The 14,605-nt window shown below is 46.4% G+C and overlaps 1 protein-coding gene across 1 annotated transcript; it reads left to right on the forward strand.

Annotated features, from left to right (window-relative positions):
• Window positions 1-305: 305 nt before the first annotated feature.
• Window positions 306-1,313, forward strand: LOC149429379 (olfactory receptor 6C4-like). The gene has a single exon (XM_089666480.1). The coding sequence runs from the start codon at window positions 306-308 to the stop codon at window positions 1,311-1,313; it is 1,008 nt and encodes a 335-aa protein (XP_089522606.1).
• Window positions 1,314-14,605: the final 13,292 nt, after the last annotated feature.

Genomic DNA, 14,605 nt, shown 5'->3' on the forward strand with positions numbered 1-14,605 from the left:
CGAATAAGGTATGAATTATTATTATTAATGGTATTCTAACAAGTAAGTCAAACATTGTCTATTATGTTTTGTTGCTTATTCAAGCAGTTTCTTTGAAAGAAAAGAAGCTACCTAGATTAACAGCAACCATCTTCAACATCATAAAACAAGTCAAGCTACATAACTAGCTACTACTAGCTATACCATGACCTGGAAGAACCTTTCCAGATAACTTAGTTGTCAATCGTGTGTCTAATATTGCTGATTTGTTAAAATACTCTCTCTTTTCTTATATATTCCTGCTCAAAAACAAAGCAAAGGTTATGATGAATCAGACAAGTTGGAGTTTTTTCATTATTCAAGGTTTTTCTGATGTGCCAGAACACCAGGTTGTCACCTTTGTGTTTATTCTTCTCACTTACCTCCTTGCTCTCATTGGAAACCTAGTCATTCTTCTCTTGGTGTACACCAACCCTCATCTTCACACTCCCATGTACATCTTCCTTTGTAACTTAGCTATCTTGGATCTGTCATGTTCTACAGTTACGCAGCATAAAATTCTTGCCATGTTTGTAACAGGAAATAAACAGATTTCTTTCTATTCTTGTATGTCTCAGATTTATTTATTTTCATCTTTCACCGCTATCGAGCTGTTCCTTCTGACAGCGATGAGTTATGATCGATATATGGCCATCTGCCAACCCTTACATTATGTGACGGTCATGAGCTCTGAACGTTGTTCAGCGCTGTTCTCGGTGAGCTGGCTGACGGGATTTATCGCAGTTATACCATACATTGTGTTGTTGTTACAGATTTCTTGCTATAAGTGCAATATTATCAATCACTTCTTCTGTGATATCAAACCAGTTATGGAACTGTCTTGCAGTGACACTTTTGCACTGGAAGTCTTGATTTTCACGGAAGGTATATTCTTTTTAAGCCTAACCCCATTTGTTCTCACCTTTATCTCTTATGTCTTTATTATTGTTACAATTATGAGGATCCCTACCAACTCAGGTAGACGTAAAGCCTTCTACACTTGCTCATCACACCTGACAGTGGTCATTCTTCTTTACGGGACCCTTCTCTGTCAGTACCTGAGGCCAGCTTCAAGTGACAATATAAATTCCAATAAAGTGTTCTCGCTTTTCAACACAGCTCTAGTTCCGGTATTAAACCCCATTATATACAGCCTGAAGAATGAAGATGTGAAAATAGCCCTAAAAGGAACATTGATGTGTTTTAAGACGAGCAATAAAAAAATGAATAACATGAAACAAATCAATGAAAAAATAGTAGCACGCTCTTGGAGGTCCCCCCCTGGTATCCCTTGACCTCCTGAAGGCCAAGCTGACCCGGATTATGGTCAATGAACATTTGACCTCTTTTCTTCATGATAGGTTGGCCTACTTTGAAAAAACCTGGGATCCTTGGATGAAATATCGCTCACCACAATCCTAGGCTGGATGATGGACAATATAGAGAATCTATATACAGTTCACGTCTTGTACCCAGTGCCTGGTTGCCACCGGTTCCTCCTCCTTCACGCGTCCTTTCTTCTTCATTCTCCCTCTCTATTCTTTTTCTAGTTCTCTTTTCACTTTTCCCTTCTCTCTTTTCTTCCTTTCTTTCCTTTTATGTTTCTTTCCCTGGTATTGGATATGGTTAATTAAAGGCCATGGGGGGTGTCTCCCCTTATGGCCTGTTGATTATTGATCCTCCATACAGGTTATGGTAGTCTCTGACGCCAGGCCTGACAAAAGTTTCATTTTAGTTTTCATTCTCTCTTTTACCTTATTGTTACGGGCGTCACATTTATAAGTCCCTATGGGACCCTTGTGGCTATCATTGACTGACAATTGTCCTGGAAAATTGTATTTGTGTATTGCTTGTATCAGCCCTGACTGGCGGCAGTTTATGGAAAATGGATGTATAATTTTCTGGATTGGCTTGTAACTCCTTTTATAAATGTATAAACATCATTGAAATGAAAAAAATTGTAAATGTTACAACGCATCTAAATCCTGCTATGAAATACATTTTATTTGAAAAACAAAAAATTCTTAACCAGAGATATTCCCTTCTTGGTATGGCAACCAAATAATGGGGTTATGGGTTTGGAATTACTGGGAAGAGTACAACCAACTTGTAGGCAGGTGCAGTCTATTTTCTCTACTGGTGCTCGTCCGGAACAGTACTGCAGCTGGAGGGGAGGTCAACGGAAACTTCTCTTTATGGTTCCCTCAGTTCCCAGGAGCAGTGTTCCAGCTGGCTATACTGCATCTAGGTTACCCTTGTTGCCATCTTGGGTCACGCAGAGTCTTTTTAAGTCCCTGCCCCCCAGGTTTTGGCACACATTTGTGAAGTGGCTAGTGTAGGGAGAACTGCTCTTTAAGTTCTTTATTACATTGGTTTCTGTATCACAAGCATCAGTGTCATTACTACTGCTGCACCACACTGCACCTATCCCACAAACTGCCTTCATCTAAAGCAGACCAAGAAGTCGAATAATGACTTTAAAGCGGACCTTGCTGTGAATAATACCTATATGGCAGCTCCCACCCCACTTATCCTAAATCCCTGTACAAAAAAAATAAAAAAATGCAAGAATGCCTCCTTAGATCATGGATTTCAGCCCATTTGACTACAAAAGGGTGATGCCACTTAGCTGTACCTACGGAATCCTGGGAAAGCTGAGGATCCCAAATCTTGCAAGTATGCTCTCCTAAACATTGCAGGGGCAACTTTCCACAAGATGTGGGCTCCCAAGTTTTTCTAGGATCATGCTGAAATGGGCTGGAAGCTAGAGTCTAAGGCAAGTACTTTTTTCTTTATTTAAATAATTTTGTTATGCCTAGTGATTTAGGATTGGGGATGGATTGGGAACCAAATGATAGGGATAGGAGTTTGGAATTATTTGGATGAGTAAAACCAACTGCCTTCTTCTAAAGAGGATCAAAAAGTTATTTTCTTTTCTATTCTGTTCTTTAAATGTCTATTCTATTCTGGTTTATTCTATTCTTTTCTATTCTATTCCTTTATTTTCTATTCTATTTAATTCTATTCTGTTTTATTCTATTCTATTTGTAGCACCCTCTAGTGTGCTGCTAGTGTTAGTGTAGGTACATTTAATATATTATGACTCATGGCAGCTGTGTAAATAGGTTGGGTGACTGCAGGTCAACATTAGTCTATAGTCAACCTGAGTGACTCAGCAGGTTGGCACTTTATCGCCTCCGCCTGGTTCTGGAGGACCATGGAAGCTTCCAGAAGCCAGTGGGCAGGAGGGGTGGAGACATGTTTATGAAAGTCTGGCCAATCCCAGGTTTGGAGGCCCTGGTAGTATGGTAAGGCTAACCCATAAATATGAGTGCTAGCGGGGCGTGTCCAAGATGGCGACCGGAGCGGCCGCATAATCCGGAGCTCCGTCGCCGACCTATACAATCCACCGCCATCCGTGCTGCTGCGGACCACGGCGGAGCGGCTGGATCCTTAGGTGCTTCCCCTGTGCCTGGGAGAGAGGCCCCGGGGGATATCTCCGCCATCTGTGGCGGCGGATGCGTGCGGCCTAGCGCGGCCACATGGTCCGGGACTCCGGAGGTTTGTGTCTGCATCCGCTGCCATCCGGGCGGCGGCAGATCCTCCTGGGACATCGGTGACACCCTCTGCATCCCCTGGACCTGGGGAAGAGGCGGCGCAGCATATTGCCGTTCCCTGTGGCTGCGGCCTACTGCATCCGGTCCGGACCTCCTGCCCCTCACATCCGAGCCACGGTGAGTGCAGGAGGCTGGTGGATACTGACCATCCTGTCCACCTTTGGTGACTCGGGAGATGGGACTCCCGCCCACCACTCCAGGGACCCCGTTCCTCTGTGATTGAGGCCTTTGCTGGGCCCAGAAACCCACTGAGGCCTATATACTGCCCTGGAGGGGTGCATGGGCTGACTAGATTTGCCCTGTTGGACTCTTAGGCCATCATGAGGGATCCTCTGTTCTATACTTGCCCCCCCGTTCCTCCCAGATCCTGGAGCTATTAATGGGGTGCACCACGGCCTATGTCCACTCTACATCCTCATAGCTTGCTAACTGTATTTACAATATAAAGTTTTTTCGGATAAGCTTGACAGCGTTTATGTAAATACAACCCTAGACCTGATTCGGGCGTTATAGGTCCCCTGGGGTCAATATCTCCTTTTGTTATCCTATTTCCAGTTGATCACCCCCGGGAGACTCTCTGTATGCCGTCCACCAAAAAAAAGAAGGGACAAGCTCAAAAGTCCCTCACTACATATCTACTTAAGACACACGAGATTTGCAACATGTCTCCAGGTGACGCAGAACGAGCATCCCCATCCGAACCCATGCGGGATATCACAGCTCCTTCATTAACTCTGGTCAGTGAAGATGCACAGCAACTTACAAAGGGTGACCTGGAATCTTGCTTGGAAACCATGTACACCAAACTGGCCGCCAAATTCCAATCAGAATTACACAAAAGCACTAATGTTCTCTCTCAGGAAATAGCCACATTGGGCTCTAGAACCGATCGCTTGGAAACTAAACATGATGAACTTAGCCTGGCCTATGAGGACCTTTCCAGAGAACATGATCATCTACAAACGGCCTTTTTACAATTGCAGGCACAGGTTGAGGACCTTGATAATCGCAACCGCAGAAATAACCTGCGAGTCAGGGGAATTCCGGAATCTGTATCTGATCTCTCACAAACCGTTACCAAGCTATTCAAATCTCTCCTTCCGGATCGCATCCCCGGGTCCTTTGCCTGTGATCGCATCCATAGAGCCCTGCGCCCTAAACCCCCTAGTGATAAACCGCCTAGGGACATTGTTCTGTGTCTAAAGGATTTCCTGACCAAAGAAGACATACTCAGAGCTGCTCGCAATACTCCAACGATCTCCTTTGAAGGCTCGGTTTTACAAATTTTTCCAGATGTTTCTCCGGCTACATTGGAGAAGCGCAGGAAAATGAAGGAGGTTACAACGGCTCTCTTTTCAGCTCGTATCCGTTATAAATGGGGCTTCCCTTTTAAGTTGATAGTTCCACATAATGGGAGCACATATATTGCTACATCCCTTCCTGAAGGCAGAGAGATCCTGACCAAGTTGGGCCTGGCGGATGCCCCATCGCCTCAGCGTCCTCCCCCTACACCTCGTGTCTCTCCTATCTGGCACACTCCATCTCCACGGAGGGACAGGAGGAGGGCCCGACAAGAACTAGGCTGATGGGACCATGCCTTCCTGCCTATTATTACTTGCATCGATGTTCCTGGTCTGTGGTTTCCCTTGATTGGGATAGGAGGCAACCCACAGGGTTTCTATTTTTCAGCATCCCCTACACCTTGGGGTTATGTGTTTTTATGGACGCTGTTGTGCTGTTTCTGTGTTTATATAGACTATGTATGCTCTCTCGTTGATAACTGGATGTGTTTAAGTCTAACAAGGGTCTTCGGGCCCTCTGAATATCGCCCACTGATTCATGGTCTCACAACTCTTGGACACGTTACCCCACCCTGCCTCCTGACATGACCGGAGGAATCACCGCCCGATTGTGGGGTGACGGCTCCGTTTTTCATGTGTTATGGAGACAGGGTTTGGGCCCGATTGGCCCTTTGATGTTGAAATTTTTTGTTTTTTCAGGTACAGCTAATTGCATACCTGATCCATGTCTCTCAGTTACTCTTTTCATTGTCGAAGCTATCGTTGCTTCACTTTTACTGTTTTTTGTCTTTTTTTTCCTCAAAACTTTAGTACATGATGTTGGCTTGATGCCGGTGTGTGGACGTCACGACCCCCATTTTGGGGTCTGGATGTCCCCCAGACTGGTAATGCTACCCGTAAGTCTATTTGTTATGGACTTGAAGGTCCTTACATCTAGCCAAATAATTCGAGTATATGTCTTGTCAATGTGTATTTTTTTGCTGATAGTAATAATTTTTGCATATTATGGTGATTATGATGATATCTCGCATAATGTCCAGGGTTTCAATTCGCCAAACAAGCGCAAAACAGCCTTTCTCCAGTATAGGCGATTAGGGGCTAAACTTATTTTATTGCAGGAAACACATTTTGCAGCCGCAAAACACCCGACATATTTTCACAAATCTTATAGACAAGGGTATTATACTTTACACTCCTCCAAGAGTAGAGGGGTGGCCATTTTTCTGCATAATTCAATCCCCTTTGAGGTTCAACATGTGTACCGTGATCCAGACAGTAGGTTTATTATTCTTAAGGGCACCCTTTCAGGCCGAGAATTTACAATAGCAAATGTTTACGCACCGAATTCGGCACAAGCTACCTTTTTCTCAAAATTTTTTGATGTTCTTGATAGATTTTTGTCACCCCATCTATTGGTGGGTGGTGATTTCAACCTGGTAGCAAATCCTCTTTTGGACCATAGCTCACCCTTGCACTCTTCCCACGCCTTCCCAAAATCACTTACTAAAAGACTAGAGGCCCTCCAGTTAGTAGATGCCTGGAGGGCGCATAATGTAGGAGCTAGAGAATATTCATTTTATTCTCACCCACATGACTCTTATGCTAGATTAGACTATATTTATTGCACCCCTATTTTATTAGCAAACTCTAGGATAGCTAACATCCACTTGAGTCCTTGGTCGGATCACAATATTATAGCCTTGTCTATCACATGTATGGGACTTGCACCCACTCCCTTCTCATGGAGACTCAATGATTCTATGCTTACGGATGTTGACTCCCGCCCTGAAGTAGCTGCATCTATTTTGGAATATTTTCAATCTAATTCGACTCCTGATATTTCTCCAGCCACATTATGGGTAGCCCATAAGGCGGTCCTACGAGGCCGCCTTATTTCTATGGCTTCATCCGGAAATAGAAAACGATGGCAGCAAATTCTGCTTCTTACCCGAGAATTGGAAGCACATTACCGAAGTCATATTGCTAACCCATCTCTTCTTAATAAACAGTTATTATCTCAAAAGCGCTTAGAATTGAATACTCTGCTATCCCAAAAAACTGAAAAAGCTCTCCGCTGGACAAAAGCCTCGTTTTTGTTACATAGCAACTCGGCTTCCACTATGTTTGCAAGGAAACTGAATCACTCCATGCGCCCCCCACATATTTATAAATTGCGTACTAACTCGGGTGCTATCTCATCTCTGCCTCAGGAGGTTTTGGGCATTTTTGAAAACTTTTATTCTAACCTATTAGCCCCTCCACGGTCGGACTCTGTTTCACCAGCAGCCTCGTGGCTGGATTCTATACCCCTCCCTGCTCTCACACCTTCTCAAGTTGCTTCTCTTAATGCCCCCTGCACTCTGGAGGAGATAACTCGTGCAATTAGCGCCCTGAAAAGCTCTACTGCGCCAGGTCCAGACGGGTTCACTGCTAGTTATTACAAACATTTTGCCTCTACTTTGGCTCCCTATCTGATAACTTTATTTAATGATGTTTTGCAGGGGGGTAGGTTCCCGGAGGAGATGCTGTTGGCTAACATGTCTTTAATACCCAAACCACAGAAAGATCACAGCTTACCACAAAATTATAGACCAATCTCAGTAATGAATAATGATCTGAAAATATTTAGCCGCATTTTGGCGGACAGGTTGGTTCCTATTATCTCCTCTTTGGTCTCTCCGGACCAATCTGGATTTATCCCAGACAGATTTATCACTGATAATATTCGCCTCACGCTCAATGTTATTCAAGATGCCAATTTACATTCTAAAGAGGTCCTGCTGATGAGTCTGGATATAAACAAGGCCTTTGACAGTGTTCTTTGGCCCTATATGTTTTCCTTGCTACGAAAAATGGGCTTTAATGACGAATTTTTAGCCGGTATACACGCCTTATATGACTCTCCGAAGACAAGAATACGGCTCCCTCGCTGCAATTCAGACTTTTTCACATTGGGTAGAGGTACCCGTCAGGGCTGTCCCCTTTCACCCCTTTTATTTGCACTGGTGTTGGAACCCTTGGCAGTAGCGATCAGATCACACCCGGATATTTCAGGCTACCCATTGTTAGTCTCACAATTTAAAATGAGCATGTATGCTGATGATGTTATGCTTTTTCTTACTAACCCGTTGACTTCATTGCCTAATTTATGTGTCATACTGAATGATTTTGCTATAACGTCAGGTCTTACTGTTAATTTTACCAAATCGGTGGTTATGCCGGTTAATATTCCTGATTCCCTAAGTGCATCTCTCCGCAGTTCTTTTCCATTCTGCTGGTCTACAGACCGGATATCCTATTTAGGTATTAATCTCACTCCCAGTTATTCAGATATGTTTGCTGCTAATTATCCACCGTGAATATCACGTCTATCTACTCTACTGAGGATTTGGCATGGTTATCCTATTTCCTTCTTGGGTAGAGTCACGGCTGTTAAAATGAATATTTTGCCTAAACTTCTTTATCTTTTTAGAGCACTTCCAGTTCCAGTCTCAAAAACGTTTCTGAACCAATTTCAGCGGACCATTAATAATTTTATCTGGGGTAATAAGCGTGCACGTTTTGCCTCAGCGATTTTATACCGCTCACAACGGACTGGAGGCCTCGGTCTTCCCAATTTTTGGCTATATTACCTTTCGGCTCGTTTTGCGCAGCTATCACAGTGGGCAACTATTAACTCTCAGATCCCATGGGTCAAATTTGAATCTCAGTCCATACGCCCATTCTACTTACCGAGCATTTTGTGGTCCAGGGTCTCTCCACGTTCACTTACCTTTTATAACTCCATAGTGACCCATTCAATGACACTTTGGTCCACATACAAATTTAAATTAAATTTGGTCTCTCCTATTCCCCCCGGTATTTCATTTTTTGGTGATCCAACTTTTGCACCAGCTTTTTCTTCTCCTCAACTGTTTCGTTGGTGGTATGATCAATCTCTTATCAGATTATCTGATTTTCAAAGAGGAGGATCTTACATTACCTTTGATATGCTGCGCGCGCTTTTTGATATTCCCCTTCGCGAGTACCATCGTTACCGACAGATTAGACACTTTTTTGAATCACATTTTGGCCTTACACCGTCTTCTCTGGTTTCCTTTTTTGAACGTACCAGCCGTGACTCTCCCAGGGGTAGGGGTCTTATTTCCAATTTTTATCACCAATCTTTACTTTGTCTTTTTCATACGCCTCTGTTGTACCGACAAAGGTGGGAGGAGGATAGTGGTACCACTTTTTCAGATGAGGATTGGGATTCCATGGTGGATAATATCTGTAAAAGCTCTCGATCTCTTTCGGTTCGTGAAACGGCCCTTAAGGTTTTAACTAGATGGTATTATACCCCATCAAGACTACATAGATTGTACCCACAAACGTCCCCTCTATGTTTTCGAGGCTGTGGTTTTACAGGCACTTTGGTGCATATATTTTGGGATTGCCCGTCCATATCTTTGATTTGGCTCAGGATATCCGAGGTGGCCACCTCACTGGCGGGTACCCCAGTATGCTTATCTATTCAGATTTGCCTATTGGGGGCTCATATCCCAGGGGTCCCTGATGCCATTATGAGATTGATACATACTATTTGTATTGCCACTTTATGGTCTATTGCCTTACACTGGAGATCCAATGCTGTACCTTTGGCCTCCATCCTACACAGAATTGATGCTGTAATGCTCATGGAACGCATTCATTATACTCTGCTGGATAAGATGCACTTATTTGATAAAAAATGGGAGTCATGGAGGGATTATAGACATTTATTGCATGATTGATAACGTTTTCAGTAAACAATGACTGACAGATACTGTTGACAGACGTATCATTCAATTTCTCTTATTAACGTATTTCATGTACTTGCAATCTACTTTTCTTCTGTTTCTTCTCTTCATTATTATGATATATTTTTCTGAATTGTACTTTTCCAAAGTGCCTTGTTTTTGCTGTTAATATTTGAAAATGTGATGTTATTTTATTGTCTACTTATATTCAATAAAATCGTTTGTAAACAAAAAAAATATGAGTGCTAGCAGGGGAATCGGGTGGAAGATGAAGTGCTAAGGAGGATGTCAGTGGCCAGAGAGGGGTCACCTAGATCTAGGGTGGGCTGGGCTTTGGCTGGATCAGGAGGATCCATTCAACATCGCGGTTTAAACAGGATCATTGCCGGGGAATGGTGGGAGCAAGGAGAACAGAGTGAGTACATTAGTACACCCAAGGATTCACAAAGGGAAAGACTGCTACATGTAGCAAGTTTTCAAAGGACAGCACTGTGCCTAATCCTTTATCCTTGTCCTGGGAGATCTTCAGCTGCAGGCTGTGGAGCTGGGAGCAGTTCTACAGGGGAGAGGAAACACCCATGCATGTAGTTTTCAACAGTCTGTGCTAACTTTCAGAGGGGGCCTGAGAGTCCTTAGCACATATGGGGCTTTTGCTACTGACCTGTAAAGACTGAACACATTCAGGTAGGAGAACAGTCCAGGATCTATTCCTGCAAATAAATAACGTTGCATTGATTCGTTGATATATTGAAGTTGGGAATCCCACAATCTCTATTACCCTATCCAAGTTATATCAACTAATAAAATAACAAAAAAAAAAAACAAGTTCATGGACTGTTCACTGACTGTGGATGCAAGTGTGGAAAATGCATGTTGCCTGGCTGTGCAAAGCTTAGGGGAACCCAGAAGCACAGCAGCCCTCAAGAGGGTAGCACTACATATTTTATTCTATTCTATCCATTTCTATTCTATTTATTTATTTATTACAGGTACTTATATAGAGCCGACAATTTATGCAGCGCTTTACATATACAGTATATAGTACATTCACATCAGTCCCTAACTCTCAAGGTGCATACAATCTAAGGTCCCTAACTCATTTATTCATACACATACTAGGGCCAAATTAGAAAGGAGCCAATTAATCTACCAACATGTCCTTAGAGAGTGGGTTTCCTGTTCTATTCCATTCTGGTTTTTTCTATTCTTTTCTATGAAGCAGCCTAAGTAGGAATCATCATTTTATTTTACTTGTATACTGTATTTATTGTAATATGTTTCCAATTCAAATTTGAATTAATTTTCATATTCACATAATTTGTTTTAGATTCCTTACTATTGTGATTTGGAAGTTCAGATACATCTGAATCTCTGAGTCATGAAAATTTTGTCCAAATTTTGTTTCATAACAAAATGAATTGCACACACTATATGTTAGCTGCCATCCCACTCCTCATCCTACATCCCTGTGCCAGGCAAAAAAAAATAAAGGCTAAAATACCTACCTTAGATCCTGACTAGAGATGAGCGAAGAATTCAAAAATTCGATTAGACTGATTCGGCGAATTTGTGGACAATATTCGATTCGAGTCGAATATATTCGCTGTGAATTTAACTTAAAAAAGGGTGTTTCTAGGCTTCAGAGAGACTTAATATTAGTGCAGAACACTGTACCTTTAATTTAAATGCCCTTGGAGTCTGCTGGGGAAGAGAAATAATACTGTCAGTCAGTATGACATGCAGATGAGTGCCGTCGATCTTAGAATCACCGCACATTTCACTCATTTGGCCAGTCACGGGGCCAAAACCAGTGTTTGGAGCCACAGTGTGGCGGTGGAGGCAGCAGCAATGGGAGGCCATACAGCACCCTATGACAAAATGGAAACCAGCAGGAGTGTGAGGAGACCTGAAAGTGGCACATGGCAGAGTGGGAGCAATGGGAGGCGGTACAGGGACCCAGGTCACACTGTGGGCTCAGCAGCAGCGTGACCAGGCGGTACGGGGGCCCATGGCCGATTTGGGGCCTGGCGGCACCTATGGGAGGCCTGTAATCTGCCAGCAACCTATGTCAAAATGGAAAACCGCAGGAGTGTGAGGAGACCTCAAAGTGGCACATGGCAGAGTGGAATCAATGGGAGGCCGTACAGGGACCTAGGTCACACTGTGGGACCAGCAGCAGCGTAACCAGGCGGTACGGGGGCCCATGGCCGATTTGGGGCCTGGCGGCACCTATGGGAGGCCTGTAATCTGCCAGCAACCTATGTCAAAATGGAAAACCACAGGAGTGTGAGGAGACCTCAAAGTGGCACATGGCAGAGTGGAAGCAATGGGAGGCCGTACAGGGACCCAGGTCACACTGTGGGCTCAGCAGCAGCGTGACCAGGCGGTACGGGGGCCCATGGCCGATTTGGGGCCTGGCGGCACCTATGGGAGGCCTGTAATCTGCCAGCAACCTATGACAAAATGGAAAACCGCAGGAGTGTGAGGAGACCTGAAAGTGGCACATGGCAGAGTGGGAGCAATGGGAGGCCGTACAGGGACCCAGGTCACACTGTGGGCTCAGCAGCAGCGTGACCAGGCGGTACGGGGGCCCATGGTCGATTTGGGGCCTGGCGGCACCTATGGAAGGCCTGTAATCTGCCAGCAACCTATGTCAAAATGGAAAACCACAGGAGTGTGAAGAGACCTCAAAGTGGCACATGGCAGAGTGGAAGCAATGGGAGGCCGTACAGGGACCCAGGTCACACTGTGGGACCAGCAGCAGCGTGACCAGGCGGTACGGGGGCCCATGGCCGATTTGGGGCCTGGCGGCACCTATGGAAGGCCTGTAATCTGCCAGCAACCTATGTCAAAATGGAAAACCGCAGGAGTGTGAGGAGACCTCAAAGTGGCACATGGCAGAGTGGAATCAATGGGAGGCCGTACAGGGACCTAGGTCACACTGTGGGACCAGCAGCAGCGTGACCAGGCGGTACGGGGGCCCATGGCCGATTTGGGGCCTGGCGGCACCTATGGGAGGCCTGTAATCTGCCAGCAACCTATGTCAAAATGGAAAACCACAGGAGTGTGAGGAGACCTCAAAGTGGCACATGGCAGAGTGGAAGCAATGGGAGGCCGTACAGGGACCCAGGTCACACTGTGGGCTCAGCAGCAGCGTGACCAGGCGGTACGGGGGCCCATGGCCGATTTGGGGCCTGGCGGCACCTATGGGAGGCCTGTAATCTGCCAGCAACCTATGTCAAAATGGAAAACCGCAGGAGTGTGAGGAGACCTCAAAGTGGCACATGGCAGAGTGGAATCAATGGGAGGCCGTACAGGGACCTAGGTCACACTGTGGGACCAGCAGCAGCGTGACCAGGCGGTACGGGGGCCCATGGCCGATTTGGGGCCTGGCGGCACCTATGGGAGGCCTGTAATCTGCCAGCAACCTATGTCAAAATGGAAAACCACAGGAGTGTGAGGAGACCTCAAAGTGGCACATGGCAGAGTGGAAGCAATGGGAGGCCGTACAGGGACCCAGGTCACACTGTGGGCTCAGCAGCAGCGTGACCAGGCGGTACGGGGGCCCATGGCCGATTTGGGGCCTGGCGGCACCTATGGGAGGCCTGTAATCTGCCAGCAACCTATGACAAAATGGAAAACCGCAGGAGTGTGAGGAGACCTGAAAGTGGCACATGGCAGAGTGGAATCAATGGGAGGCCGTACAGGGACCCAGGTCACACTGTGGGCTCAGCAGCAGCGTGACCAGGCGGTACGGGGGTCCATGGCCGATTTGGGGCCTGGCGGCACCTATGGAAGGCCTGTAATCTGCCAGCAACCTATGTCAAAATGGAAAACCACAGGAGTGTGAGGAGACCTCAAAGTGGCACATGGCAGAGTGGAAGCAATGGGAGGCCGTACAGGGACCCAGGTCACACTGTGGGACCAGCAGCAGCGTGACCAGGCGGTACGGGGGCCCATGGCCGATTTGGGGCCTGGCGGCACCTATGGAAGGCCTGTAATCTGCCAGCAACCTATGTCAAAATGGAAAACCGCAGGAGTGTGAGGAGACCTCAAAGTGGCACATGGCAGAGTGGAATCAATGGGAGGCCGTACAGGGACCTAGGTCACACTGTGGGACCAGCAGCAGCGTGACCAGGCGGTACGGGGTCCCATGGCCGATTTGGGGCCTGGCGGCACCTATGGGAGGCCTGTAATCTGCCAGCAACCTATGTCAAAATGGAAAACCACAGGAGTGTGAGGAGACCTCAAAGTGGCACATGGCAGAGTGGAAGCAATGGGAGGCCGTACAGGGACCCAGGTCACACTGTGGGACCAGCAGCAGCGTGACCAGGCGGTACGGGGGCCCATGGCCGATTTGGGGCCTGGCGGCACCTATGGGAGGCCCGTAATCTGCCAGCACCCTATGACAAAATGGAACCCTGGGCTGGGGCAGGCAGAACCGCCGTATCTTTATCACGGTTTTCCCAGGCCACCGAATGGCGACGCTGCATATGCTGACGCAACGCTGTAGTCCCAACATGGGCCCCCTGGCCACGCTTGACTTTCTGGCCACATAGTCCACATACGGCTACGTTTACTTCCTCGGGCGGCTTGACGAAAAATTGCCACACCGCCGAGTAGGAAACTTTGCCCCCCCTACTCCTCACTGGCTGACTGCTACTACCTCCGTGCACACCGGCACCACTACTGGCCGTGGTGGTAGGCTGCAGTGGAGCTGGTGCTCTACTCCGTGGCCGTTTGCCTCCACTGACACTGCTGCGACCCTGCTGCCTCCTGGCAGCAGCAATGGGAGGCCGTACAGGGACCCATGAGAGACTCTGGACTTGGCAGCAGCATGAGGAGGCGGTATATAGGGGCCCATGGCAGATTAGGGGCCTGGCAGCAGCTA

The sequence above is a fragment of the Staurois parvus genome, unplaced genomic scaffold (assembly GCF_062004578.1).
Source record: "Staurois parvus isolate SC_StPar_1 unplaced genomic scaffold, SC_StPar_1.0 ptg002729l, whole genome shotgun sequence".
Taxonomy (NCBI): Eukaryota; Metazoa; Chordata; class Amphibia; order Anura; family Ranidae; genus Staurois; species Staurois parvus.